Here is a 26565-nt window from a genome sequence, read left to right as displayed (position 1 = left end):
TGTATTTAGGGTATATTAAAATTTGGTTGAGCGGGTTGAGTGGCGCGGTGCTCCCTAGATAAGGTGCAAAACAACGAAAAGTATGCTGAGGGTGCTGTGAACTAACTAGATATCAGGGAGGCATGCGCTGCAGGGGGTTAGTGGACGGGCGTCTCTTTGCCCAGGGCCTGTATAACTTAAAAGTATTCCAATCTGTTTTTATGCCCGTATGGGCGAGGCCGGAGCCTTTTTGACCTATCACGAAGAGCTAAGGGCGAAGGGCTAACAGCCGGCAATGTCCGCGCGCGCTGGCCATCTGCTGGAAGCGCCGAAAAGTCCAGTGTTTTAAGCTTGAAAATTACGTGTAAGTGTGCGGGAGGCGCCGTCGTGTGGTGGGCAGAATGTAAATGGCTGCACTCTTTTTCGGAGAATGAATACACTCGCTGTTCGCGGCCAACCACACATGCCACAGCCGTTCTGGTGCAGTGTGGTGCAATTTCGGTGAATTTGCATTTGTATCAAAACGGTGCAATTCGCACAGGAGTCCCACCCATGATGATAGTGTAATTATTCTGCAAATTTGAACATAATTTCAAATAAGCAAGCACAGCACACAAAAAGCTATCAGCTCTTGCTGCAGGCACTTTGTCCCCATCGCAGATCACTTTCAAGATAGCGCCCGTGTGGCCGCGCCATACGCAGCAGTTGCCAGAGTAGAACACCCTCTGCCCTGCCTCGGTGCCTTCGGCACGACGGAAGACGACGTGCTTTCTCCCCACTTTCTTCCCTTCTGCATGCGAGATTGAGCCGCCATCGTCACCTCATCGTCGCACGCTTTCACTTGCACACGCAGCTTACGGCGCACGGTGGCAGTGTTATTGCCCTTAAATTTTATAAGGAACATCACAGCGATGCCGGCCAAGCCGGCACAAATACGCCTATCGCAGTAATAAACCACAGTAGTTCATCACTATTGTTTCTCCGTAGCGTCTACTAATGAAGCACATTTCCAGGCACTTCACCCACACTGTCGAGACATTGAAGAAAAATGTATTTATGAAAAATGTCTTGGGCTACTCTTCGAAATTTTGGACTCACTATTGCAGAATGCATGTTTTTATGATTTCTATCACTAATTAAATATCTACAGGCACCATTACCAAATTTGCATGCACTAGATGGTTTCAGTAGTAGAGTAATCCGCTTCATAATTTAGCTTAATATGTTGCTTAAAAAAGTTGCAGTATAGCGCTCTTGTTGGTTTATTTTGTTTCATTGTGGTTTTGAAGTGCGCTGCCATATTTCATTATTCCACCAAAATTCAGATTGGCCTGCTCCAAACTGCTTCAAAATGAAATCTTGTCTGCTCCAAACAGCTCCAAAATGAAATTTAATCTTCAAGCTGCTCCAAAAAGCAATTTCGTCTGCTCCAAAGTTCTCCAAAAAGCAATTTTACTTGCTCCAAAAATTACTCCAAAATGAATATGGGAAGTCCTACTCCTGTGGGTAGGACCGACGCAGTCGTGAAATGAGCGAGTAACAGCCTTGCCACTCTTTGCTTGCAGTTCCCATAGGGGGGTGGGGATTGGGAAAAGGTGATGTGAGAAGGCAAGGAAACGCTACTACTGTAAACACGACTGCAGTTGTGGGCAAACGGTATAAATTTAAGTTCGAGCTATGGTACGTTTCTGCTATTTCTGAAAAATAGACACCATGCAAATTTGTCAAGTGGACAACTACGCAGGGTGTGCAGAAGCAGAGCCGCATTAAAACGCACCGTAGGGTCTAGGTGACACTGTGGAAGCGGTCGCACGTCAAATCAACACTTCTGTGGCTGCCACGGTAGCTTTGCGGTTATGGCATTGCTTGAGTTCGCGGGTTTGATCCTGACTGGTGCAGACACATTTCAACAGGGGCGAAATAAAAAACACTTGTGCACTTAGATTTAGGGAACACTTAGAGAACACCATGATGTCAGAATTAATGTGGAGTCCGCCGCTATGGTGTGCTTCATAATCCGATTGTGGTTTTGGCACGTACAGCCCCATAATTCAATTATAATACTTCTGCCACGATGCGATGTGCCATGTGGAGCAATTTCATATGCTCAGTTCTCTCATAGGTTATGAAGTATGGTGCACAACAACACTTCAAGCGAACACCTACCCCTGTGTGTTCTGTGTACTAAGCAGACAAAGAGCAGTGGTGCACACGTAACATTTAACATCAACTCACCACTCTTGTGTTAAGCTAAAAGTTCAAGAAATTAAACATGCACTGTCAACATCACCTCTAATTATCGGCAATCAACGCAGACAGCGCAGAAAGCTTGGCTTACATAGATTCCCCTAGTGTGTGAAATCCACATATTTTTTCTCAAGACATTTGCAGAACAAAGGGCAAAGTGCTTCACAGCTTTTTAGAAATAGTACCTACCTATACGTCCTGTATCTAGTATTGTTCATGCCAGCTTGTCTGAAATGTTTAAGCAGCCACACTTTATTGCAGAGCAATTTAACTTCTGTTTCTCTTCTTAATGGTGGTAGTCATTATACAGATGTCTCACAGGCATTTGTGGTTCTAGGCTTTTCGTAAGGATTATCATATTTGTGGTGAGGTTAAGTGTAGTCGAAGCGTGGCGGACTCAGGCGGATGTGCATGTGTGATGTGCATGTTTTGTAAACACTGTTACCGTGCCATTAGTGCAATTATGATAGCTTGTCTGCCTTCTTTGATGATAAACAGAAGCACCAAGCTTCATGCTCTTGTTGCACTATAATATGATCAGTTATGGCTCTCGTCAAATGGGCCCTGCATAATTGCACCCTCTGTTGGCCACAGACAATTTGATAACCGCTCATCATTTCATGTGCGTCATGAGAAGTTGGTTGCTGTGGGCTGCGAATGAAGGGCTTAAGTATCTGCTCATCTTAATTAGTTAAAAGTTGTGCGATTTTTGACATCCCACATAACTACGATCAGGCAGTGTTGAAGTACTACCTATGATGTAATACACCCAATCTTTGAACTCTATATTATATTTGAATGGCACTCATCTAGGGTTTTAATGGCTAGCTTTAGTGCCTGAGGTATTCTTCTACAAAACTAGAAAATGTGATTATGGTGCTGCTATGGAGAGTGTATTTTGTCATATAATTTGTGGCACCTGTGCACTTTGGTTCTATGCACCAAAAAGTGCCATAGTAATAGTACGCAGTCAAGATGCATAGATGTCATCATTCAAGTAAGGCTGCCTTCATATATTTAATCACTTGTATCATGCTGTTTGTTTGAGGCATAACATATAGAAGGTATTTATTATATGAGCAACACATGTGGCATCACAGTTCTCTTACGCAGAGTGTCATAACAGTAAGTTACCTGCCGTTATGAATTTCCTTTCACAGTTATGTGTGGCATTTGCTATAGCTCGATGTATTACTCATTGGGCTCTTAAACAATTTAAAAAGCTTTCTCACAAAGCTTCTGTGCACATAACTATGTAAAGAGAGGTTTTTGTTAGAACTGCTACTATGGTAAAAGTTTCTTCATACTCTGAAAATTGTGAATGAAACAACCTGGTGACCCTGTTAAGGTCAGAGTGACATAGCTGAAATTAGCAGCAGTTTTTCTAATTTTGCGGCGAAGTGAAACAAATCAATATTTGTACTAGCATAGAAGTAGATGCATGAACTTGCTACTTTAGCTTTGGTTTAAAGGAATGCTGACTTTTATGTGTGAGTGCAAAATTAGCAGAAAATCTGGCATTAGGCAAGTGGTGCACAAGCAATGTTAATTGATTAGGCAGGATACAAGCCAAATACGAAAAAGTTGTTGAAGGATTCTGCAACTTTTAATTTATCTGATACTGTTTCACCATTAATGCAGAGGCTGGGCACAGTTGTTGATATTGAAGAAAAATGCCGCCAGAATTTTGCAGGGGACTAAAGGAGAAATTGCTTCATAGTGACATTGTGGTAGTAATCTTTTGCGTTTTTAATGCTTTGGTTTAAACGAGTGAGTAGCCCTGAAAGTTTGTGCACATTACTTTCAGAGGGGTGCTTCCGATGTTGTTTTCTAGTCTTCTCCGCCTTTTGTTTCAAGCGTACAATTTCTTTTGTTATCCATGGCAGGTTTTGCGGACGGCTATTACTTTCTGCTTACAGCAAAGTATCGCTGTGTACACCCGTGAGCAAAAGTATATGGACTACGGAAAAACTGAACTTCTTCGATTTAGCATGTATTAACTGAAATTGACGAGTGCACTAGACAGTTTTCAGTGCCAAGTTTGGACTGCAGTTCTCCATTTCAAGTTGCGGTCACATGCAGTGGAGAAATTCAGCTTGATCTTACGATCCCTGGTCCATATGTTTTTTCTCACTGGTGTACTATCGGCGCCAAATGAAACACGAACTGTGCAGAGCCTAACTGAAGGTATAGTGCGTGCTGTCCAGTCATTGCAATTGACAGGTGTGCATATCCAGTTTGACCGTACTGCCCAATGATGCTCCCCCTTTTTGTTTCTGTTCTGGTTCTCTTTTTTTTGAAAGCAAGAAAATAAAAATAAATGAAAGCGGAAGCTAAAATATTACATAGTATAGGACAAGTATTATCGCCCAGTGTGGCAAAACCGTATGTGGTATCGGCGTCACATGAATCGCGAGAAACGGTGCGAGTGGTACAGTTTGCACAGTCATTACTGTGCTGCCATGTTTTGTTGCTGTCAAATAAAGAGAACCGGATCAGAAACGAAAATATCGCAATATATAGGGGGAGCAGCATTGCGCAGTGCAATCGAACCAGATGTGCGTTCCTGTCAATGGTGATGACTAGATGGTGCACATCATACATTCAGTTGTGTGCTCTGCTGTTCATGTTTCTTTTGACGCAGATAGTACATGGCTGTGCGTGCAGCCAGCTGCCTTTCCACACTAGTGCTGCAATGGTGCTGCCACTTCTCGGTCAATCTTGTGGCTAATAAAGAAAAAAAAAATCGTTCTGAGAGAGAATAAGAAAAAAAAACCCTTGCCCCTGCAGGGTCTGGGCTCATGACTTGGTTATGAGCTGATTGTTCTAACCACGGTGTCATGGCAGATGTATTGATATGATGAAATAGTAGGAACATTTTACATATGTGTCGGGGGGGGGGGGGGGGGGGGGCACAGCCTAATGGAATGCACCACTCCCACATGCTTCGTGGAGGACTGGCGCTTGGCATTGCAAATGTAGAAGTGCTATTTGCAACAGTGAAGAGGCAAGAATTAGAGCCTGGCATTGCAAGCATTGGAACTTTGTGTGTGACATTGAAAAGCCAGATGCTATGAGATGTGCCACTTTGTATATGCTTTGTGAAGGGCTGTAGTCTGGTATTGCAAGCACTGTAATGCTATGCACAACAGCGAAAAGGCATATTACAATGTGTGTGCTTTAAGATTCCTTGTTTGATGTATAATAAACCTGAAACATTTTTCCGAAAGAATGTTGGCAAATGAGCACTCTCTACACATCATAATATCATTGGCAGCATTGTCGACTCATTGTAAATAAAAAAAATTAAGTGCTTGTGAAAAGAAAAAAAGTGTAGGTGCCCATCACCTGCGATGAGCATCTTGTACATATCAGTACGTTTTGTTTGCTCTCAGAAGTTAGAAATTTTGAAGTAACTTTGCAGGCACAAGCATTCATCAAGAATGAAAATTGGCACTCTGTATGGTTGCTTCTTGGTTGCTCACACATATTTAGACTAAAAAGAGCCAATGTGTTATTTGTCGGGTATCTAAAGTATACGCTTGAGATTATGCAGCTAAATACTTCAAATGTTCCTGTTTCTTAGCTGAAAAATATAGCTGAAGCTTCCTGAATGGCAGGTAGTTTTTGTTTATCTGGTATCTTTTAGGCCTTTTGTTTACTGAACTGCTATTTAATGGCTGTGTGTGTGTGTATACACATGCGTGCATGTGTGTGTGCTTTGCATGTTTTATACTGTAAACAAGCAATTTAACAAGACAGGTGGCTGTATCTTTATCTTGCTGTGCCATCATTCTTTGGTTTATTGAAGGTGAAGAAGTTATTCCATCTGAGGAGGCACCAAGGGAGAAGTGCGGGGTGCAGCACCCTTTATTAAGCAGTGGTGACTCATCACCTCCCACTGTGGAACCACAGGTGACCCATTTCTTAGTAGGCTGCTTTGAAGATCATGCGGCACTGGTACTGCAGGAGCATGTGAATATTCGAAATTTTGGATATGAACCAAATAGTTGTATATTTTATTTGTATTCAATTCGAGAATTTACTGTTCGAACTTGTCGAATATTTGTTTTAGTTTGTATATCAAGGAGGATAACAACAGTTAGTGGGAGTCTACTTGAGAAAGCCAGATGCAAGTGGTAATGCAAGTGGTGCAAGGGAAGGTGAATTCAAAACTATGTTTCAGTAACCTGGGTACTGCAGTGTGGAAGTACAGTGCTCACGGAATGAAATGGGACACGGAGCATTTAGTACAATCCTACATATGTGCGAAGTACGCGCGAGCACCATGTCATGTCGCTAATAATTTGGTCACCAAAGGTGACGAGGACCCCGATGTAAGCGTACGCGCCAGAATTACGTCGATGTGACACGAACTCCAGCCGGTTGAAACGAAAGTATGCGCATTACTTAGCCCTAAATTGACGCGTTTCATTCCGTGAGCACTGTACATCCATAGTAGCCTGTATTTATACATGCTGGAATCTCTGATGCCAGCCTCCATTGTTTACCAGAAGCAGTATTCGTATAATGGACAACCCATCTTCCAAGTGTGTATCAGAATCTGGTATTTAGTGACTCAAATGTGAAATCGTAACCCTTTATTTGCATGCGAGTACCCTCTCGTTTATGGCTATTTTTAGCAACATTAGCTGGCCAAGTCCTCGTGTCATGTAGCTGAGCCAAGCTGAAGCACCATGCGCCAATGGATGTGCAAGAGATACAAATGTCTTTCTTTTTCCCAGAACAATTTCTCAGAAAAATAGTAAAATATGTCTTTAAATGATTCTAATACCCATTGAACTTGGTGTAGAGACTCTGGAAACAGTTAAACAAAATATGAAATTGTCTTTAGTATCCCATTAGTGGTGTAGTATAGTTGGAAACAAAGGGTTTAAAAGACTACGATAGTTTGACTGCTTTAGACTAGTGGTTGTAAATCTTTTAACCTTCACGGACTCCTTTATGGTTTCGCAGGATATTGCAACGATCCCTTGACTACATTCCAGTGCACGATGGTACACTTGGAAACCATAGCTAAGCTAGGACCAAAACAGCCGGAAGATGTTATATTTGGAGCAACCAGAAGTAAAACCTTTTTATGTCAGTTGCAGTATACCATTGCTTAGAAAAGTGCTGTTGCATGTTAGGAACAAAGTTTCTTGAACAAAGACAAAAAAAAGAATAGAGGTAGCAAATCTTTTTTGTTTTGTTTTCTAACAAACCAAACAACTAATTTTTCATTTTTCATTTTCATAATGAACCAATTGGCAGACAAAGTTTTTTTTTTAGTGTCACCTGACTGTGTTCCTTGTTTTATGTCTGATCTGGACCAGTTTTAAGAATGTATCTTGCGATGAGTTATTGCATTTGACTTGCCATACTTCTCACATTGCAAATGCATATTCATTCCATATTGGAATGGCTGAGAAACCTGCTTGTGACATCTGGCTATGAGGAGCATCGTGCCCTTTCTTGACTGGTACTCATAGGGTAAGCCTTATGCAATCCCATCTCCACAGCAGGCACACAACAAATGTTAAGCATTGTTTCTATCATGAAGCACCGCTGTCACTGCATGGAGAGAGATGTACAATGCAAAAACTGAAATGCGAGCAGCCACCAACAGCAACGCACGCCTTTTATGCATAATGACATGGAAGTGCAGTGTGCATTTGCTCTGTAGCCAGTTTCTGACCGTGGAGCAGTCCAAGTGTACCTTTTGAAGTCTGAATTGAGCCGCCAATGCAAGTGAACCTGGAAACGAAACAATATATTGTAGTAGTTTCAAAATTGTTTACGTTTCAATTTTTAACACTGTACAGAAATGGTGCAACAAATTGCAGATTGTGCTGACAATAATCACAAGCCGATAATGGTCATCAACCCTTGCGCAGAAGTTGGCATAAGCACAGAACACGTGTGCCGTTTGTTCAGCATCTGCTCTGATGCCCTTCTACTTGTGTCAGCACTGCAGTGCGTTCACTGCGGCTGATGTATGAAATGCTCTCATACCATCACACAGGAGTTTTATGACCAGAATGAAAGTATTGGAGGACCCCTGGTATGTGTGCTGAGAAAAATGCTGAAAATTGAAACAAAGTCTGTGCATGCTTTTTACAAGAGCTACACACCCCGCCAGCAGTATGGCATCTTATACCTGCCGCTTCTATAGCACCTGCAATGCACGAGCAGCAGTGCAAACTTAAAAATCCCATGAAATGCAGAGTTCACTAAACTGCCTCTGCAAATGCATCACTCAGCAAGAAGGGAGAAAAAATAAACAAAAAGAAGGAATGTTGTTGATTGATGCTGGTTGAGACAACGGGAAAGAGCCTCTGCTGCAGGGAGGTTAGCTCTCTTCTTCGCACAGTTTTTTCCATTGCTTCTATCTTGCCTGCTACTAAAACTTTAAAATTATTACAGTAAAGCACTCCCTTGATGGGGCTTTAAAATTTCTAGTATATAACCAAATATTTGATGGAGCCTGGTGAGGGTACCTTTTAAATGAGGATGTGAGATCACTTCATTAATGCAAAAATTGTGTTTGCACAGATATTAATGTTCAGGTTCTTTGAACTCTTTGAGTCTGCTGAATATTAAAATACTGTGTTTCCTCTTTTTGCACAGCTAGTGGAAGAAAAGGGGTGGCAGAGGAAGCCTGGTAGTCGACTGGGCAGCTGTCTGGCGCAGAGTGATCGAGCTCGCCTCCACGTCTTTATACAAGAATTTTGCAGCCAAGCCTTGGTTCCTTATGTAGAGGAACAAATGCGGATCCTCAATGACCAGGTGATTGTCCATAGCTTTCACGAGCTGTAATAAGCTGTTTTTTGGTGCAGTTATTCAGCTTATCAGTGAAAATTTTGACGTGCATAATTTATAGGGTTCAGCTTTTATGGTTGTTACATTCGCCGAAATACATTTCTTGGTTTTTATCTCTGTCCGATTTATTATTTTTATTTTTCTTAATTTTTTTTTTTCAGTGAATACATTGCTGAAAATCAGTGGTTCTCAGCCACGGATGTGTGGGGGAACCCTTGTGGACCCACACACGGTGGAAGTGATGGGAAACCCCTTGCAGTAGGGGGGGGGGATAAATAAACATAACATACAGCATGAAACAGGTGCCTTTATTGCTACCTGGCACAGAATGATTAAACAAAAGTACCACGTCACAATTTGGACATCTTGTCAATACGTTGTGCAGTCACGCTTAAGCAGAGTTGCATATCTGCAGCCACATTCAACCTGTTTCTGTATTTGCTTTGTAAGTATGCAAGCCTGGAAAAAGCATGCTTGCATGCATATGTAGTACAAAACTGCAACAAAAGCTTTACAGCCATCTCATGGAAAAGAGGAAACAATCTGCAGTCCCCAACCAGAATGCCTCAAGGCTTGCAGAGGCCTTGCCCTACTCCGCCCCCCTCCCCCTCCTGCACGTACGCATGCAAACAAACTAACTAACCAACTAACTAACTTGCGGGCATGGGTTTCGTGAGCCCCCAAGAATGGCTTTGTGGACCCCCTGGGATCAGTGCATCCCCATGTGAGAACCACTGCTCTAGATGAACTTTCACCAGCTTTTCTTGCTTGGATCTTACCGTTTTTTCTTTCAGTGTTGAAATGAGCTCTGTAACTGTGCATCCTACTTTTAAACACTGTAGCTGCATCTAGCATGCAGAACAACAAAGTTTTTGAGAAACAGTTTTTATGAAAGGCACAAAGCCATATGGCAATGTTGCTATGCAGTGATGAAGAGAATGTATTTGATATTCAAGCACAAATAGAATGAAACATTATTTGTAACTTTATGCAGGTACAGAGCTTTGACAAATATGGAAAGAAAACAAAATAAGCGCACAGTTCAATGCAATGATGGAATCTAAGGGACAGGAAGCTTGTATGAGTTAGAGAGGTAGCAGCAGTAGCGGATGACATGAGCACAGCCTTGTGGCCTGTAGCTGCCTGCATAATGAGGACGAAGGCGATATAATGCTTATTGAAGGAATAATGTTGATCAGATGTCTATGGGGGTACAGAGAAGTATAATTCATATTTAAATACATATAAGGCTTCATGCCCTTTATGTCGCAGTGGCACATCAGTTTTGGAAGGTTGGCCAAGTATGGGTGCACACGAAATGGCACATACCCAGTTGCACAAAGCAAGTGCTGCAGTTGTCTGTTCGGGCACATACTTAGTGGCCCAAGTTGTCTATATATATATTCACAAATGTATCTGGCAAGGAAATGTCAACAAATGGCAAACTCCAGGGAAGAGGTAAAGAAAGCTTCACTTTAAAACAAATGACAAGGTAGATAGTACAACTCCGCATTACCATTAGTGATGTTGCCCAGTTCATCCACCACAGTGGTTCCAGCGTGAAGACTGCATGGACCCTGGGTCAGGGCAACCCCGACCCTTCTGGCTTTTGGTTTGAATGATTACCACAACAGGTTTATGTGTTCTTTAACGTCAGCCAATTTGCATGGGGTAGCAACGAAACTGCCCTGTTGGTGGATGCATGTTGGAGGCTAATACAGTGGTGCTTATCATTAGCTTAGCTAGTGATCACAGCTAGCCAGAAAGTTCTCTTGAACACCACCATATATGTTGGCCACATGAGTAGCCTAACAGGCAGACCTCAAATTTAATCCATGCAATTGTTCCAAGAAGGTCTGTCTCTCCATGAAAAGTTTCTTGGGTTTGGCTATTTGCTAAACCCATGCTCCTGATCTTAAAAATTGGAGAATTACAATCAGAACTGATAGTTTCGTATACTATCTTTGGAACTTGACTACATCCACAGTTACTCTAGTGGAGTTTTACTTTATTATGTTTTCAGTGCCAGCGAGAAGTTATTCAGAACGACTTTTGTCTTGCATACACAGGGGGGCATGACAAAGCATGATTAGGGTTGCCACTTGGCTGGCCTTCCCCTGATACAGCTGCTTTTTCCTAATGGGGTCAGCTTCTGGTTTTACCATCACACGCTTGCCGGTTTTCCAGTTCTCCCTAAAATTGGCACATTGCAGTCTGTTAATTGTTCATACGTAGCAGATACTGTCATGTGATTTCATTCCTTATTCCTTAAACTTTCCTAAATTCCTTATTAAAGCATCATGCATTTTTTGCCTCCAAGACTTCACTTTGATTTTTTTTCTCAGCAAGGGTGGTACCCTAAGCATGATGGTACTTGCTGTGATTAATATGTGGCCCACCGCGATAGCTTAGTAAGTATTGTGTTGTGCTCCTGAACTCGACATTGCGTGTTCAATCCCAGCAGCGGCGGCTGCATTCTGATGATGGCAAAATACAAAAAATGATGATGTACAGTCGAACCCACTTATAGCAATATTCAAGTGCCACGAAAATTCCATTGTTATAACCGATAATTGTTATAACCCGCGTTGCATGAAAAAAATCAAAGTAGGGATATGGCTGATCTGATGTCAGAAAACTATAATGGCGGGGAGGCCAGTGCTCCTCCCCAGCATCTTCCTCCATCCGGCTGCTGATTGTGTTTACTCGTTTAATTGCTTCCTGGGTGCTCCGATTGCGTCTAACAAGCCATGGCTGTCAGTGGTAAAGAATGGCACTGCTATAACAACTGCAAAGAGGGGTCATGGGTGGCAGGCTTAATGCAAGCACCAGCGAGGCATCGCTTTGGTGGCCCCAAAAGGGTTCTTGTGAAAATTGCGAGAAGCCTGCCGCGGCAGCCTGTCAGCTTGAGAAATCCAGAAGAAACGCTGAGGCGAGATCGCCACAAGCATCTCGCCACGTACTTCCCACTGGCTTAGACGAGAAAACCCTATGTTCATCAGCCTTGCATGCTTGCCGAGGTGCTCCACATAGTGCAGCGGAAGGTTCCTCTCGAAAACAAAGCCCTGGAGGGACTGAATCATCTGCCGGGCCTCCTGTGAGGACAATGTTGAGGCAGCCTGCCCTACCACGTCATCGCTGCCATCAACGCTGTTGCTCTCTGATACAGGCACGTTCATCATCATCGCGACGATCGCCTCATTGGTCACAAGCACTTAGTATCTAAATCTAGACAGGTGCTTTCTTTTCACCGGCAACGTTGTGCATTGCTGATGATCAGCGGACGGATCAGCCATCTTCCGTTTCGGCGGCGAGTTAAACCAACCGTTGGTCAAATGAGGCTGAGAAACCGCGTGGCCAGGAACGATTTCGATGCAACCAACAAAGACGAACGCCGGCCATTAAGGTGTTTGCAGAACTGCGCTGAATGAGGAGCCAGCAAGCAACACGTGAGCAATCTGCGAGCAGTGCGCTTAGTGCGAACAATTCGTGTTTCGGAAGGTGGAGCAGCGTAGAGCTCTGGGTGTAGCCCATTTGTGTTCGGAAGGATGGAAGAGTGACGGGAGAGAGACGCGCGGAGATGGCTGGAAAATGAGCATGCGGCGGCTCGAACTTCTCGTTTTCTTTTTTTCTTTTCAAGGATTTCACATTTCACTACCTCTCGGCTCGGACACCCAGCAGCCAGACTTCGTTATAACCGATAATGCGGCGTCGAGACATTGTAGTAAGCGGGTTATTTCACCATGGAAAACATACAAAAGTTGACAGTGCAGTAGCTTCTCATTGTTAAAACCGATATAATGTTAAAACCGGTATCGTTGTAAGTGAGTTCGACTGTACATAGGTTTAGGCATACGTTTAAGAACCCCTAGATGTCAAAAATAATCTGGGGCTTTCCACTATGGTGTGCCTCATAATCATATTTTGTTTTTTGCACGTAAAACTCCAGAATTTAATTAAAATAATTATGTAATAGACAGTATATGAAACCTGCAAGTACTTCTTTTACCAACACCTTCTTTGACGCAACCAAGATGGCGGACCTCTGGCTAGAATCATAATTGAAGTACCAACATGTGTGTCAGTGACATCGTTCCTGCCATTGTCTATTCCCCACACCATTCAAGGTTTCAAAAAGTTGACAGTTGCTTAAATATCCTTATGTAATTTGAATGTGAAAGCGTGAGGACTCCACCTTAATTCACCTTGCTCTAATTTGTACCAACCTTAATCCACTTCAATCCACCTTAATTCTCATTACTCTACCTTAATCTACTGTAATAAATGTTAATCCACTTTAATCAACCTTAATCCACTTCAATCCACCTTAATCCAATTTCGGGAGGAGGCCAGGTCAGTTATTTGGGTGTGGGCCACGGCCGCGTGCTGCTGCTGCTGTGGCTGTTCACCGTGGGATTTCTTAGTGTGTGCAGCAGCAGGTCCAGTGCCGGGAACGTGACGTCATCACTTGATAATGTAGGTTTTGGTATCATTGGGTGATAATGCCAGACACTGGATTTTTCGCTTTGTGGGGCATATAAGGCTTTCGCCTTAAAATGCATGTCTAAGTTTTAACAGTACTACTAGCATGAATGCGTCCATCTTGGTTAGGGAAAGTTATCTATGTGAGAAAGCCTGCTGATGGACTTTTGCATATCGTCTGTTATGTCTAAGATTTATTTATTCAAGGTACCCCCAAAGGCCCTCCTTACGAGGGTATTACATGGGGGGGGGGGGGGATAGGCATTGGTCACAGATTATACTGAAGCAAGCGATCTTGCACGCGACAGCGACAAGTGATGTGATGGAGATGGCTGTCGCGTTCGCTCGTCGCCTACAAGTTGTACCCTATGTGAGCGATGACTTCGAGCGACATCTCTCCAGTGTTGCCGGTATGAGCGCAGCAATATATGTGCCGAAACTAGCGTGGCGCGTGCTTTATTAACTTAAGTTGATGTGTTTTACTGTAAAAAGCAGCATAAAATATTTCTGAAAGTCTTGCAGTAGGTTCTTATCCTTACAAGTATAAAAATTCAATCGTTTGCTCGTTCCATGCGACAATCAGAAGTACTTGAGTTATGTACTTCCAGTTCTGGCTTTGTGCTATTGGCTAGTCGCTCATAGCACTTCTGGGCGACGAATTCTAGATTTGCAGAACTGAGTGATCGCGCGCCAAGACCGAGCGATCTGTTCACGCGACGGCCTGATCCGTGGCTCGTCGCTGTCGCGCACAAAATCGCTTTCATGGGGTTTAGCCTTTATACATCGTACTAATACAAAACAAAGCATAAAATAATAGAGTGGAAACTTAAGTAATATACAAGACGAATCACAGATATTGCACAGGAAACATAAGTACATATTAGGAGAATATAAGGTAACTGCAATGAAGAGCAAACAGCAACATACATCGTAAGAGAAAAAAGAAAAAAGAATGAAAAAGAAAAGAAAAGAAAATGAGACAATGTAAAGTCCCAAAATAATAATAATAAGGTTAGGTGGCAAGTCGTGAGTGAATTAGATCTTGAAATTTAGTTAAGACGTGTTCCATGGCAATGTCTGATGGTAAGGCGTTCATTCAGTTTTGTGTGGTAAAAATGAATATGCATAATGGGCTGACTGGCAGTTAATGCGTTTGACTTTATATGGATGGTCACGACGTGGAAAGATTACTAGTGGTGACTGAAAGAAATCATCATGAAGTGAAGAATGATGATAAAGCTTATGGAAAAGGGATAGGCGGGAAATTTTACGGCGAAATGATAAGTTGTCTAACTCAGCTTTATTCTTTAATAATATGACACTGGTGTAGCGGGACTAATTGAAAAAAATAAATAGCACAGCATAGTTTTGCAAGGCTTCGATGTTACTGATGATATAAGTTTGTTCGGGATCCCTAATGGCAGACGTGCATTCTAGTTTGGGATGGATTAATGTGGTGTATACTAGTTTTTTTATATGTGTTGGGGCTTCTTTGAAGTTATGTTTAAGAAGTCTGAGAGTACGGTTAGTGGAGGCAAGGGTAACGTTAATATGACTATTCCATGATAATTTTGACTGAAGATTATTGCCAAGGTACTTGTAAGTTGTGGCAATTTCGACAGCGTTGTTATCAAGGAAGTAGGTGGTTGGAATTCGTGGCCTATTGGTGAAAGATATTAGTTTAGTTTTGAAAATATTCATCTCATATCGCATCTAGGTTAGTTTGTAGTAAGTGGCTATCAGTGCTACTTGTTACACGTCGATAAACTGCACAATCATCTGCAAATAGTCGGGTTTTTGGCGTCACGCAACTGGTTAAATCATTAAGATAGATTAGAAAGAGTAAAAGTCCAAGTATGCTACCTTGTGGACCTCCAGACGTAACATCAGCGTAACATGAGTCAGAATTGTTAACTGTTGTAAACTGAAATCTGGATGAGAGAAAATCGGTGATCCATGCAATTATATTCAAGTGAATGTTAAGTTGAGAAAGTTTAAGTAACAACCTATGGTGTGGGACGTGATCGAATGCCTTAGAAATATATAAAAATAGTGTTTAAACTTGAAGCCCAGCATCTAGCAGCACGTGTATGTTGTTAATAAATCTGGCAAGTTGGGCATCATATGAGTAACCCTTGCGAAAACCATACTGATGCTTGAAAATAATGTTATGGTCTTCGAGGAAGTTAATGACTTGACTGTGTATGATATGTTTGAGTAATTTACAAATAGTGCTGGTTAAGGAGATGGGACGATAATTAAGCAGCGAAGCAGAGTCACCTGATTAGAAAATGGGTATTATTTTAGCTGTGCGCCAGGTCATTAGGAATGCAGCCAGTTGATAGTGACTGGGAAAATCGAGCGGTTAACATGGAACGAATACAATGCAATGCAATTAAAATTTTAATATATTGAAGCCTAGATGATCGGCACTGGATGACTTTTTAAGATTGGTTAGTAAAGATAAAACACCAGGCTCACTGATGACTACCTCGTTGCGTAGTGATTCCCACTAATGCCCTTAATGTAGGCAATGAGTTAACAATTTCATGAGTGAAAGTTGTTACAAATGTATCATTAAGAAGCTGAGCGCAATCTGAATCGGGGATAGAAATGCCACAAGAATCAGCAAGACTGATGTCAGCACGGATACCAGGGTTCACTACACGCCAAAACTGACGAGTATTATTTTTTAGCATGGATGGTAAGTCGTGAGAAAAAAGTTATGGTGAGTAGATATAAGCAATGCCTTGTAAGCCTTTTCACACGCTTTGTATTCAATATGTGCACTCACGAGACCAATTAGTTTGGCCTGCCTGTACACTCTTTTTTTTTGTAATTAAACCACCGAATCTTGTTGGTAAACCAAGAACTGCTTTTGCAGGAAATGGATAACATAGGAATTAAATTGTCGATGAGATGACTGAAGGTGGCTTTGAAAAGGACCCAGTTTACTTCAGTGAATTGCGAATGAAGCTCATGCAGGCATTGTTCTGAAAAAGCTGTTAATTTAGTGTTAACTGCAGGAGAATTGGCTTTACTATAACATCTGCTTTTCTTTTTGGCACTAAAGTTGATGCATCCAGTGATAACATCATGGTCAGCGATGCCTTCTTCATGAGTTATGTTGGAAAGTATATCAGTATTGTCAATTAAGACTGTCTAGTATATTAGCAGAGGTTTCAGTGGATCTTGTTGGTTGACTAGTGAGTTGTGTTAGTGAAAAGTCAACTGCTGAGAAAAGAATGTGTGGCTGCATCGGTGGCCATCGGTGGCGTCGACCAATCAATATTTGGAAAACTGAAATCTACAAATATTATAATTACTGAATTAAAAAAAAAACACCTCACCCAGCACTTGATGATACTCATCAGAAAACGTACCAAACATGTCCGGTGATGGTAAAAAAACACCAATGACCACACCAAATGCAGGGCCTTCAAGGAAATCCAAGCAAATTCGAGAAAAGAATCGATAATGATGGGTGCGACAGTGAGTTCTTTTTTTATTGCGATGAGCACTTCGCCTCCTCTACGCTGTTGTCTATCATAGTGATAAAACCTGAAAATGGATGCACTCGTAAAAATGTCGTTATCGTGAATGGTGTTTTTAATTAAATAATTATGACTAATATAATTATGACTATTCTGTACCTGTGTGATGTGTATGTTTTTACTTAAAGTAAACTCAAGAAAGAAAAAAAGGCCTAGGTACAAATACTGTTGTAAGCAAAAGTAACAGACCCCTGCAAGCTTGCACTGAATTGCACCATTGCACCGCCTACTGCCTCGGCACTTTTCACACAGCGTCAAAACCCATGTAGTGTGCATGTCTATCTCGTATTGCTTGCTGGCATGACCGTTGCTTTAGCCAATTGCTTTCTCAGTTCTATGCCAACTGCTGTCATCTTCCAAGTGTGGCTCAGCGAGAGTTCCATCGGGAGATATTGGCGCAGAAGCGGTGACGTAACACGGCCGCTAGTGTGAGGTACCACTGAGTCATACTTGTCAGCAGCGATGGCTCACATAGAAACCGCCAAATGTTAGCAGAGAGCATCAGACAGAATAAACCATCATGATGGCATGTAATATGGAATGCACCTGCAGACGATGCGAACCTCAACGCTAGGCCAGACCAGTGCTGAGGCGTTGGGTGGCGCAATGAAGCAATTTGGCACGCACTCTCTATGGCGAATTAGTTTTGCTCATAACAGTACCCAGTGCTGCTTTATCGTCACAGTGGAATTAATTCATGATAGTTTCTTGCACTCACATCTCAGTTGCTTGTGAGTGTTTGGGGTAAATACGTATGATTACAAGACATGCTGCATAACTAACCACAATATAAAATTTTCTGGTAAAAACTGTGCTATTTATGTTGTTAATTATTGCTCTGAGTAGCACCTTTATGTAATTAACTGTGATGAATTGTTTAGATGTCATATATTATGTGGAAAAAGACGTGATTGTCAAAAAGAGCACTATTGTTGGTCTCTTTTCATTGAGGCACTAACAATGGTGTCGTCAGGATGGGGTTCCTGTGGCTAGCATATATCACTTTTAAAATGTCATTGCTTATATTGATACTTTTTGTACGCAAACAAACAGGGACGAAGAATAGGGGCAACACAAGGACAAGCGCTCGTCCTTGTGTTGCCCCTATTCTTCGTCCCTGTTTGTTTGCGCACAAAAAGTATCAATATGAATATGTTCCAACTAGGCCGACTCGCGGTTATGCGTCATTGCTTAAATTTAGAAACCTAATGTCCAACTAAGCCATAGTGCATTTGCTTACATAACTTTCTTTTTTGTTTCATGGCAGGGTGTGTGCGGAAGGTATCTTTTGCTTGGACTTGAACTTTTATGAACTGTTATGAACTTTTATGAAAAGTGTTAAACCTTGTTTTGTTTATTTTTTGAAGGTGACGAACAAGAAAGGGATCCATAGATCACTTATGAGCATGAAGAAGTTATTTGCTGGAAGTAAGACAAATCCTCAGGGGCCGCATGCATCAGTCAACTCCGTTGTGTAAGGCCCTTGCCTTCTTTGCCTAGAGTAGATATTTAAGCTCCCATGAATAACAAGACAGTTGACCCTGAAGATGGTGTGTATTTATTTATATTGTGTGCATGTGAACTTGAAGCCCTACTGAAGCACAAAAGAAATTTGCATTTTGTGATGTTTTTTACCTTTGAGTGGAAGGTGTGAAGAAAGGGTAAGAACTAATGTCACCTGACATGAATGGTATGTGTGAGATATGGGAGCCTTTGTTAGATGTATGAGTGCAGACATTTGTTGCATTCTGATGTGGTCTTGCTATGCTATCTTCTCTCTGTCGCAGCCATAAAAATAAGATGCGATGTACTTTCAGAGGGCAAAGTGACCACATATGTGTAACAAAATTAAGATGTAATATACAATGAAACCTCAGTATAATAAAGATGGATATTATGAATGATTGTATATGCCAAGTAAATATAAAATTTGGTTGGTCATGCTTTATTTCACAGGATTATTTTTCTGAAACCAAAGCTCTGGGGTCTGACATGGTATCAGTTATAGCAAAACAAAATTTTGTGTATAAGTGACTAAAGACGTGTATTTTAGTAAAAAAAAATTTTAAATATAGTTACCGCCTGGTTTTTCAGACACATCGTTTTTTATTACCTACACAATTATTCATACTTCCCCGCTGCACTGCCACCTACCACTAGAACCAATGTTAACGGCAACTGAAATTTAAAGACTGGAGACGTTGTGCCTCTCAATTTTTTTGGTATCATCTGCATACACTGTGCCACAAACGTGGTGGCTTTGAATATAGTTGCTACCATGTTGACTCCATACCAAGCGACAACTTTGGTTGCAACTTTAAATGAAGTGGTGGTATTTAGGCCTAACCACCACCTCCCTGTCCGTCTGACAAAAATTGTTCCGTGTCCCGGCATTGTTTTTATTTCAGCTTGTGCCACACTTCATGTTTGACTGTATGTTTGAAAGCAACTATTTCTTGTAAAAGAGTGGCATTAAGTGCCAAATATTCTCAGAATGCTTTTCTTCCTCCTCCTGTTATCTCCCTTTCTTCCTTTATTTTGCTTTTGAGAAACTGAGGAACACTGGTGTCTGTTTATTTCACAGCATAAGGAAGCTTCGGCTTAGTGCTTGTTTGCCGCTGGCCTTGTCTGGACTGCAGGTATGGCCAAGATGCACCAGAATTGCAGGTGCGTCGCCTTGGGGATCTGGCTTTTCTGTTCCAGTTGTACGAGTTTGCCTACCAGGCATATCACAGTGCAAAGAGAGACTTCAGTGGGGACAGTGCCTGGCTGCATTTGGCAGGAGCACAGGTAAGATCCAACAGTAGATGCTATTACACAAAGCCATTACAGTTGTCGCACCGTAAACTTTGTTTAGTGTTTTGTCTTGTTGATTATGTGGCCTGTTTCTTGTGTTTGGTTGTAATTTTTAGCATAGCATACTGGGCCCGGATAATGTCGCCATTCTATGGAATTCTTTTTCTTTCTTCACGTGGTTGGTGGTCCGAGTGGTGCTCTGCCTACGTTATCTTCAGGATCAAATGATCAAAAGCAGTGGATAGAATTGGCACCGCTGCCAAGAAAAAAATACCATCACCCGGAAAGAATGGTAGACATGCTTTTTGTAAGCAGTATTGTATACAAGAATACAAACAAAATGAGAACGAGATGTAGTGACAATATGCTGAGTGCAATTTTCACATGCTTGAAATATATTGAAGGCTTTATATAAAATTTGGTATTGGTTTAAATATTTGAGAAGAACAGTGGGTAAAGTCGTAGTTCAGGGTTGTGTGGGGAGAGGGGGTAGGCAGGAAACGAAGAATTATAAGTCTTGTGCTCATTTGGCACAAACTGGTCGTTCCAGCTGACCTGGTAAGCACAAATAGGTGGTCGCCGGCTGTTAAGATATAATAAAGAGAATCATGCTCAGAAGAAAAAGAAAGGAAAGTGGAAGGATGGACCATTCAGGCTCACAATTTTGAACAGTGCAACACTTTTGCTACAGTGAAAAGTTTAAGGAATTAAGAATGAATGAGCGCTTGCAATGCAGCATATAACATACTGATTTTGGGAGAACTGGAAAAACAGGCAAATGGCATGCCAGTGTGTGGTTCAAACTGGTAACCGACACTGTGAGGGGAAAATTGGCAGCACTGATGGAAAGCCGGCCAGGTGGTGACCCTGATTGTGTACAGTGTGGTCCACTCTTAAAGGAGCACATATGCAGTCTGTGCACACTTTGTGGATATGCTAGCTATTGATGCCAGTAGAACCAATCTCCATACACAGGGTGTAGAAAGGACACAGCATGACATACTATTGCAAATAATTTTTTGTAAAGCTGGGCACTTCGAAACTTGCCCCAACAGGAAATTTTCTGTTGTCCCATGCTCGTGCTTTCACTTCAACAGTAGGCTGCTTTGTGATTTGCTCTTAACCAATTAAGCCCCCAAAACATCTGGCCAAAATGTTTTTCATTTTAGGCACAGTGTTCTTTTTACATCAAAACAGCATTGTGTAAGTTTCACAAATTTTACTTTATCTGCTCAAACGTTCGTATGGTGCACTTTACGTGTATGCTCAGTCTTCGTAGAAGCAAACCAGAAGCAGCTCCTTGAACGTACCTGATGTCTTGGTATATTTTAAAACAGTGATGCTTAATGTGGAGGGTCAAATCGCATTTTACCCAGGCACACTTAGCTTATTGATGGAAAAACTTGCACATTAGTAGCAATCACTCTTTATCAGAGAGGTGTTCACCTCCAAATACGTATGATACGCCTAAGGCAGGTAACTGGGGAGGACTTTAGTGTTGCTTATAAGATGCAGGCAATGCCACTTTTTTTTTATGAATGTAGGTTAAGCCTCAGTATACATGATGGATTCAAGGAATTAAAGCATTCAGTATTCCAGTGTACATAATTAGAGACTTCTTGCATAATGTTGCTCAGTTTCTCGTATTAGAATCTTGTTGCATAGTTCGCTTGGTGCAATATTTCTGTTGGCATATTCTGGCCTGCCAGGAGAGGGTGACTACCTCTAGTTTTGAATAAGGGTGTTATTATATAGAACATTCTGTCTGGCAAAAGCGTATATACTCAGTCCTCCCCTTTTTTGCATTTTAGATTTGCTTTGTATGTAATACATGAATAAATTATCTCTACTTATGCAAGATATTCGTGGGATATTTGTATTATTTTCATAGCATCTTGGTTTACCTGTAACATTCTTCGCTGTATCAGTGATTGTGATCTTGGTATTGTTAGATACGAGACCTTTTCCTGAGCCTCCTTTGAGTTCACGAGACCACATCGAATAGCGTCACACCTATTAAAAAGCGCAGAAGCACATCTACCACGTTCCCGAGGCGCGGCACGTCCAAACAAGTTGGCGTCCCCCACCTCGTGCGCCGCATGTGGAGCTGTTGTCCCACCGCTTGACTCTTCCAGAAAGTGTAGCGGGAGCCTGGCACTGTTCCAGGTAACGTGGGTCCCGAGCAAAGCTGCTTTGCGGCTCTGAAATTTCGCTCGAGAACAAACCGCCTGCCCCCACTGTGCGCTTGCAAGCCGCGAGGCAAGACGGCTGTAATGCACCATGAAGCCCTGGCAGCAACCCCCCCATCCGCCTTTGTGACGGCAGTTGCAGACCAGGAAGGCAATACTGCAGAGAAGTACTCCCTCAGACAGGTAGAGACAATGGAGCGACCCTCTGTGCCGGGTGTGACTTACATTCGTACGGGCACCTACCATTGGCTGAAAATGATGCCACTTGAGCGGGCTCGCTGATTGGCCAAAAATGACACCACCTGAGCGGGCTTGCCGATTGGCCGAACGTGACGTGACTGCGAGACACTGATGGGGTTAAAAGCCAGAGACCGGGAGCAGCAACAGAGCACTCCTTCATTCATCTTTTTCAAGCTTCTTGCCACGGGCCGCAGCGTCTGAGTTGCTGCCGGCCCGTAATAACTTTATGACTGTTAATTTCGTTGTACTCCCACTGTAAATAATGTAAATAAACCTCCAGTTTTCATCTCAAAGTCCTCCTCAACCTCGGCCAACTCCCGCAGCCAACGGCAAGGTCCAAAATCTGGGGGACAGCAATTGGGATTGTCCTTCAGATCCAACAGTATTGTGATTTGCTAGAATGTACTGTTGGGCTAGTTGGTTTCACATAGTGCTGTTTTGCAGCACAAGGGCAAAACAACAGTACAGGACAAGGCAAGACAGACCATTCTCACTAATAACCCATTCCGTTGTCTCATCTTTGTGCTGGAAAAGAGAACTAAGAGTGCCATAATTTTCGTTGTCCGCAAAAGGTAGAGCGGTACATGAACAATAACAGTGTAGATGTTATTCTCATGCTCTGTGCAATTTCTGCCTCTACCTTTGAGGCTTTTTGTAGCATGAACATTATTTTTGATGAAATAGAGCTGAAAACCTTTGATGTGGGCTTCTCGAAAAAGAAAACCCTCTAGCATACACCAATGCTTAGCATACCTTAAAGGGACACTAAAGGTAAATACGAAGTTGACGTGGACTGTTTAAATACCATTCCAGAAACCTTGCAACGCTTGTTTCGTGCCAAGAAAAGGCTTAGTTTACGAGGAAATTGCATCTGAAGGATCCGAATACCTGTTTGGAAATTCAAATCTCCTGCCACCAAACCGGGGGAGTGGTGACGTTGCATACGCCATCGCCACCCGTTGCTGCCGTTGGCGAGTAAAACTGCACCCGACAGACGGCGGTACCGAGCAGAGACAGAGCGGCAGATTCGCCGCTGCAGCTGCTCTTTGGTCAAGTGGCGTAGACAGTTCGGGCATCCTGCTTCATCATATGGAAGTTGAACTTTTCATTACTTGCAGTTTGGGCGAGTTTCGTGAAGCAGCGAAACCAGCGCAGCACCGCACGATAACTACTGAAACATGAAAGCGTGGGCTACTCGGAGTCCAGTGAAAACAAAACCTTCCGACCGACTGCATCATTTGCAGGGTTATTTCGATGAGTTTTTTTTTCTAAAAGTAACATATAACTGGACAATTAGCATTTTATTTTGTCTTATAATACAATGCAAGGATGTTTTGTGCTACGAGTGGTTGAGTACTAGTGACAAAATTTAACTGAGGAGCGCTTTCGTCATCGCGCAAGTACTTAAATGTCCCGGACTCGCCGTGGTTGCTCAGTGGCTATGGTGTTAGGCTGCTGAGCACGAGGTCGCGGGATTGAATCCCGGCCACAGCGGCCACATTTCAATGGCGGCGAAATGTGAAAACACCCGCGTGCTTAGATTTAGGTGCACGTTAAAGAACCCCAGGAGGTCGAAATTTTTGGAGTCCTCCACTACGGCGTGCCTCATAATCAGAAAGTGGTTTTAGAACGTGAAACCCCATAGTTTAATTAATTTTTAAATTTTTGAATGTCACGGGTGAGTCTAATCATGTCCTGCATTTACCTCAAATTCTCGATTATTAAGGCTCTGTTCGCGATAATATTGACGCCTTAGAGATTCTCAAGCACTAATCTCTCACTTTAGCTTGACTAAATATTTGCCTTTAGTGTCCCTTTAAAGCAGTGAAATCCTATTTGAGTTAAAAATTAATTTGTTCAGTAATTAATGGAGTAGTACTTTGTTTCCTGAGCCATCTACAACTGAAACTTCACTCCAGCATGCCAAAAACAATACTATGGGTTTTGCATTAAGTTTTACACACTTAAATTAATATTTTCAGGTATAAACTCGGCATATAAAAAATGATACATAGGGCTTCGTGCAGTAGTCAGAACTGAACCAGAGCAGCAAATCCAAACTTGCACAAAAGAGACTGGAGAGACAATGATCTCACATAGAAATTGCTGATGAGACAGTGTGATGAACAGAATTTTTTCGAGAACAGTGGTGTAGATAATTTTATACTCACCTTTGTACATGCCAGTCATGAACAAGGTGCTGGTGATGTTGATTACAGTAGGTGCTACCTGATCTTCTCAAATCTTTTGGGTTGGCTCAGCTATATTGGCCTAGCTTGTTAACGTTGCCAAAAATGGAGGTGGACAAGAAGACACCTGTATGCAGAGTATGGGACACATCACTCTTTGCTTGAGTGAAGGCTCCCTTGAGTGCACTCAGGCTGCTAACATTCGAGGCGGGAGTGCCATTTCTGCATGTGAAAAAAGATGCCAGCTCACTATTTCACTATAACACGTACAAGTGCAGGCTCTCATGCGCATCCCTCTACATAGGGGCTCTTCACATGGTTTCCAATGCACTTCATGGTGTACAGTTGAGGTACCATCTAGGGTCCAAATCGTACACCGCAAGAATCGTACACTACAACCCAAGGCCACATTTCACATGAAGTTGTTGGTCAGCATACTGTTGCTTGCGACTTGTTCATTATCACATTTTTTTAAAGCATCGCAGCCAAAATGTGTTACAAGTACACTTTCTATATGATATACAGTTGTACTGAATGTTAGCATGGTCAACAAATATACAATGGTACTAACAAAAATGTGTGCATTATTGATTTATGACTCAAAGAAGTTCATGCCAGTTCCAATGTAGTCGTCAGCAATCTCCTCTTTCTGCATTTCGTAAACCAGAGCTCTGGACCCCAAGAACTTACACCCAAAGTTGAAATTTACTTGAGTGTCTCGTGTGTCTTGAGGATCTATCTTGTATCTTAAGATGCAAGATACTGCTATCACAACATCACTGTGTGAAACTGTAAATGTTGGCTGAAGTCTGCTTCTCAAGCTGATACAGTAAAAGCTCGTTAATTCGAACTCGTGGGGGACTGAAAAATTGTTCGAATTAAGCGGAGTTTGAATTAACGAGCGGGCGGCGGCGGCGCCCGCGCGTCAGAGAAAACCTGCTACGGCATGCGCCGGAGAGTGGTGTGCAGCGAGCAATGAGTGAGCGCGGCTTCGGCCGCTTATCTGTTTTTTCTGCCAGCGTCCGCTGCGGCGTACGCGGTTGTTGCGACGCGCGTCTTTTCTTTCTTTCCTCTTATCTTTGAACTTTCCTCTATCTGCACGCGGCAGCGGTGATGGCTCGGCCTGAGCCAATCGGCAGGCCTGTGCACTTTCCTTTTCATCCTTCCCTCAGTCGCAACAACAACAACGCCGGAGGCTCCAGCAAGGAAATTGGCGGCTCGCCTCGTGCGTGCAAAAATGCGCGCTGGCTTATTTATTCTCTTCGCCGTGCATATTAAAAAAAAAAAATTTCAATGCATTGTACTCGTTACGAGGCGACTTCTATTTACGAGAAGCAATGTCGGCTGCCGGCTCCTAGTTCGAATTAACCGACGTGAGTACCGGTACGTTCGAATTATCGGGCGTTCCGGCCCATTGATATACATAGGGCTTTGCAGGGACCCGGGCATCAGTTCGAATTAACTGGCGGTTCGAATTAAGTGATTTCGAATTAACGAGCTTTTACTGTACTGCTGCTACTAAGCCACTTGAATAAAACTAAAGTCAGCGACATTCTTTTATCTTTCTGCCAGAACCCTCCAGCGAAAGCAGGCGATTAGGTCTGCGCATCCCTATTGATGGAGCAGAGTCACATGGTGGCGCTTGCGCCATCTTGACGAAAGTGTTTGTGCGCAGCCGACCTTTTGTTTTTGTAGTCCCTCGGTTGCCCACCATGGTTGCTTAGTGGCTATGGTGTTGGGCTGCTAAGCACGACATCACGAGATCGCATCCTGGCCACGGTTGCCGCATTTTGATGGGGGCAAAATGCAAAAACACCCATGTACTTAAATTTTGGTTCCTGTTAAAGAACCCCAGGTGGTTCAAATTTCCGGACTCCCCCACTATGGCGTGCTTCATAATCAGATCGTGGTTTTGGCAGGTAAAACCCCATAATTTAATTTCTCATTAAAATTTTTTGTTTTCTTGACTTTGTTTTTAGTTGCATTGGCGCCATGACACTTGCTCATAGCCACTGTACTGTGTTGCATGCACTAATGCGTGTGGCATCATTCGCACAAATTCTGATG

The 26565-nt window shown here is 42.5% G+C and overlaps 1 protein-coding gene across 2 annotated transcripts in view; it reads left to right on the top strand.

Annotated features, from left to right (window-relative positions):
- l(3)76BDm (trafficking protein particle complex subunit 8 homolog l(3)76BDm) overlaps window positions 1–26565 on the top strand; it is a 149924-nt gene that overhangs the window by 16402 nt on the left and 106957 nt on the right. For both annotated transcript variants that reach the window (XM_070530480.1, XM_070530481.1), the window contains exons 7-10: window positions 6038–6141; window positions 8857–9015; window positions 18452–18558; window positions 19724–19874. In XM_070530480.1, coding sequence (XP_070386581.1) covers window positions 6038–6141; window positions 8857–9015; window positions 18452–18558; window positions 19724–19874 — 521 coding nt within the window. The remainder of the gene's footprint in view (window positions 1–6037; window positions 6142–8856; window positions 9016–18451; window positions 18559–19723; window positions 19875–26565) is intronic.

The sequence above is a fragment of the Dermacentor albipictus genome, chromosome 1 (genome assembly GCF_038994185.2).
Source record: "Dermacentor albipictus isolate Rhodes 1998 colony chromosome 1, USDA_Dalb.pri_finalv2, whole genome shotgun sequence".
Lineage (NCBI taxonomy): Eukaryota > Metazoa > Arthropoda > Arachnida > Ixodida > Ixodidae > Dermacentor > Dermacentor albipictus.
Note: the sequence above shows the minus strand (reverse complement) of the source record. Positions and strands in the feature narration are given on the sequence as shown.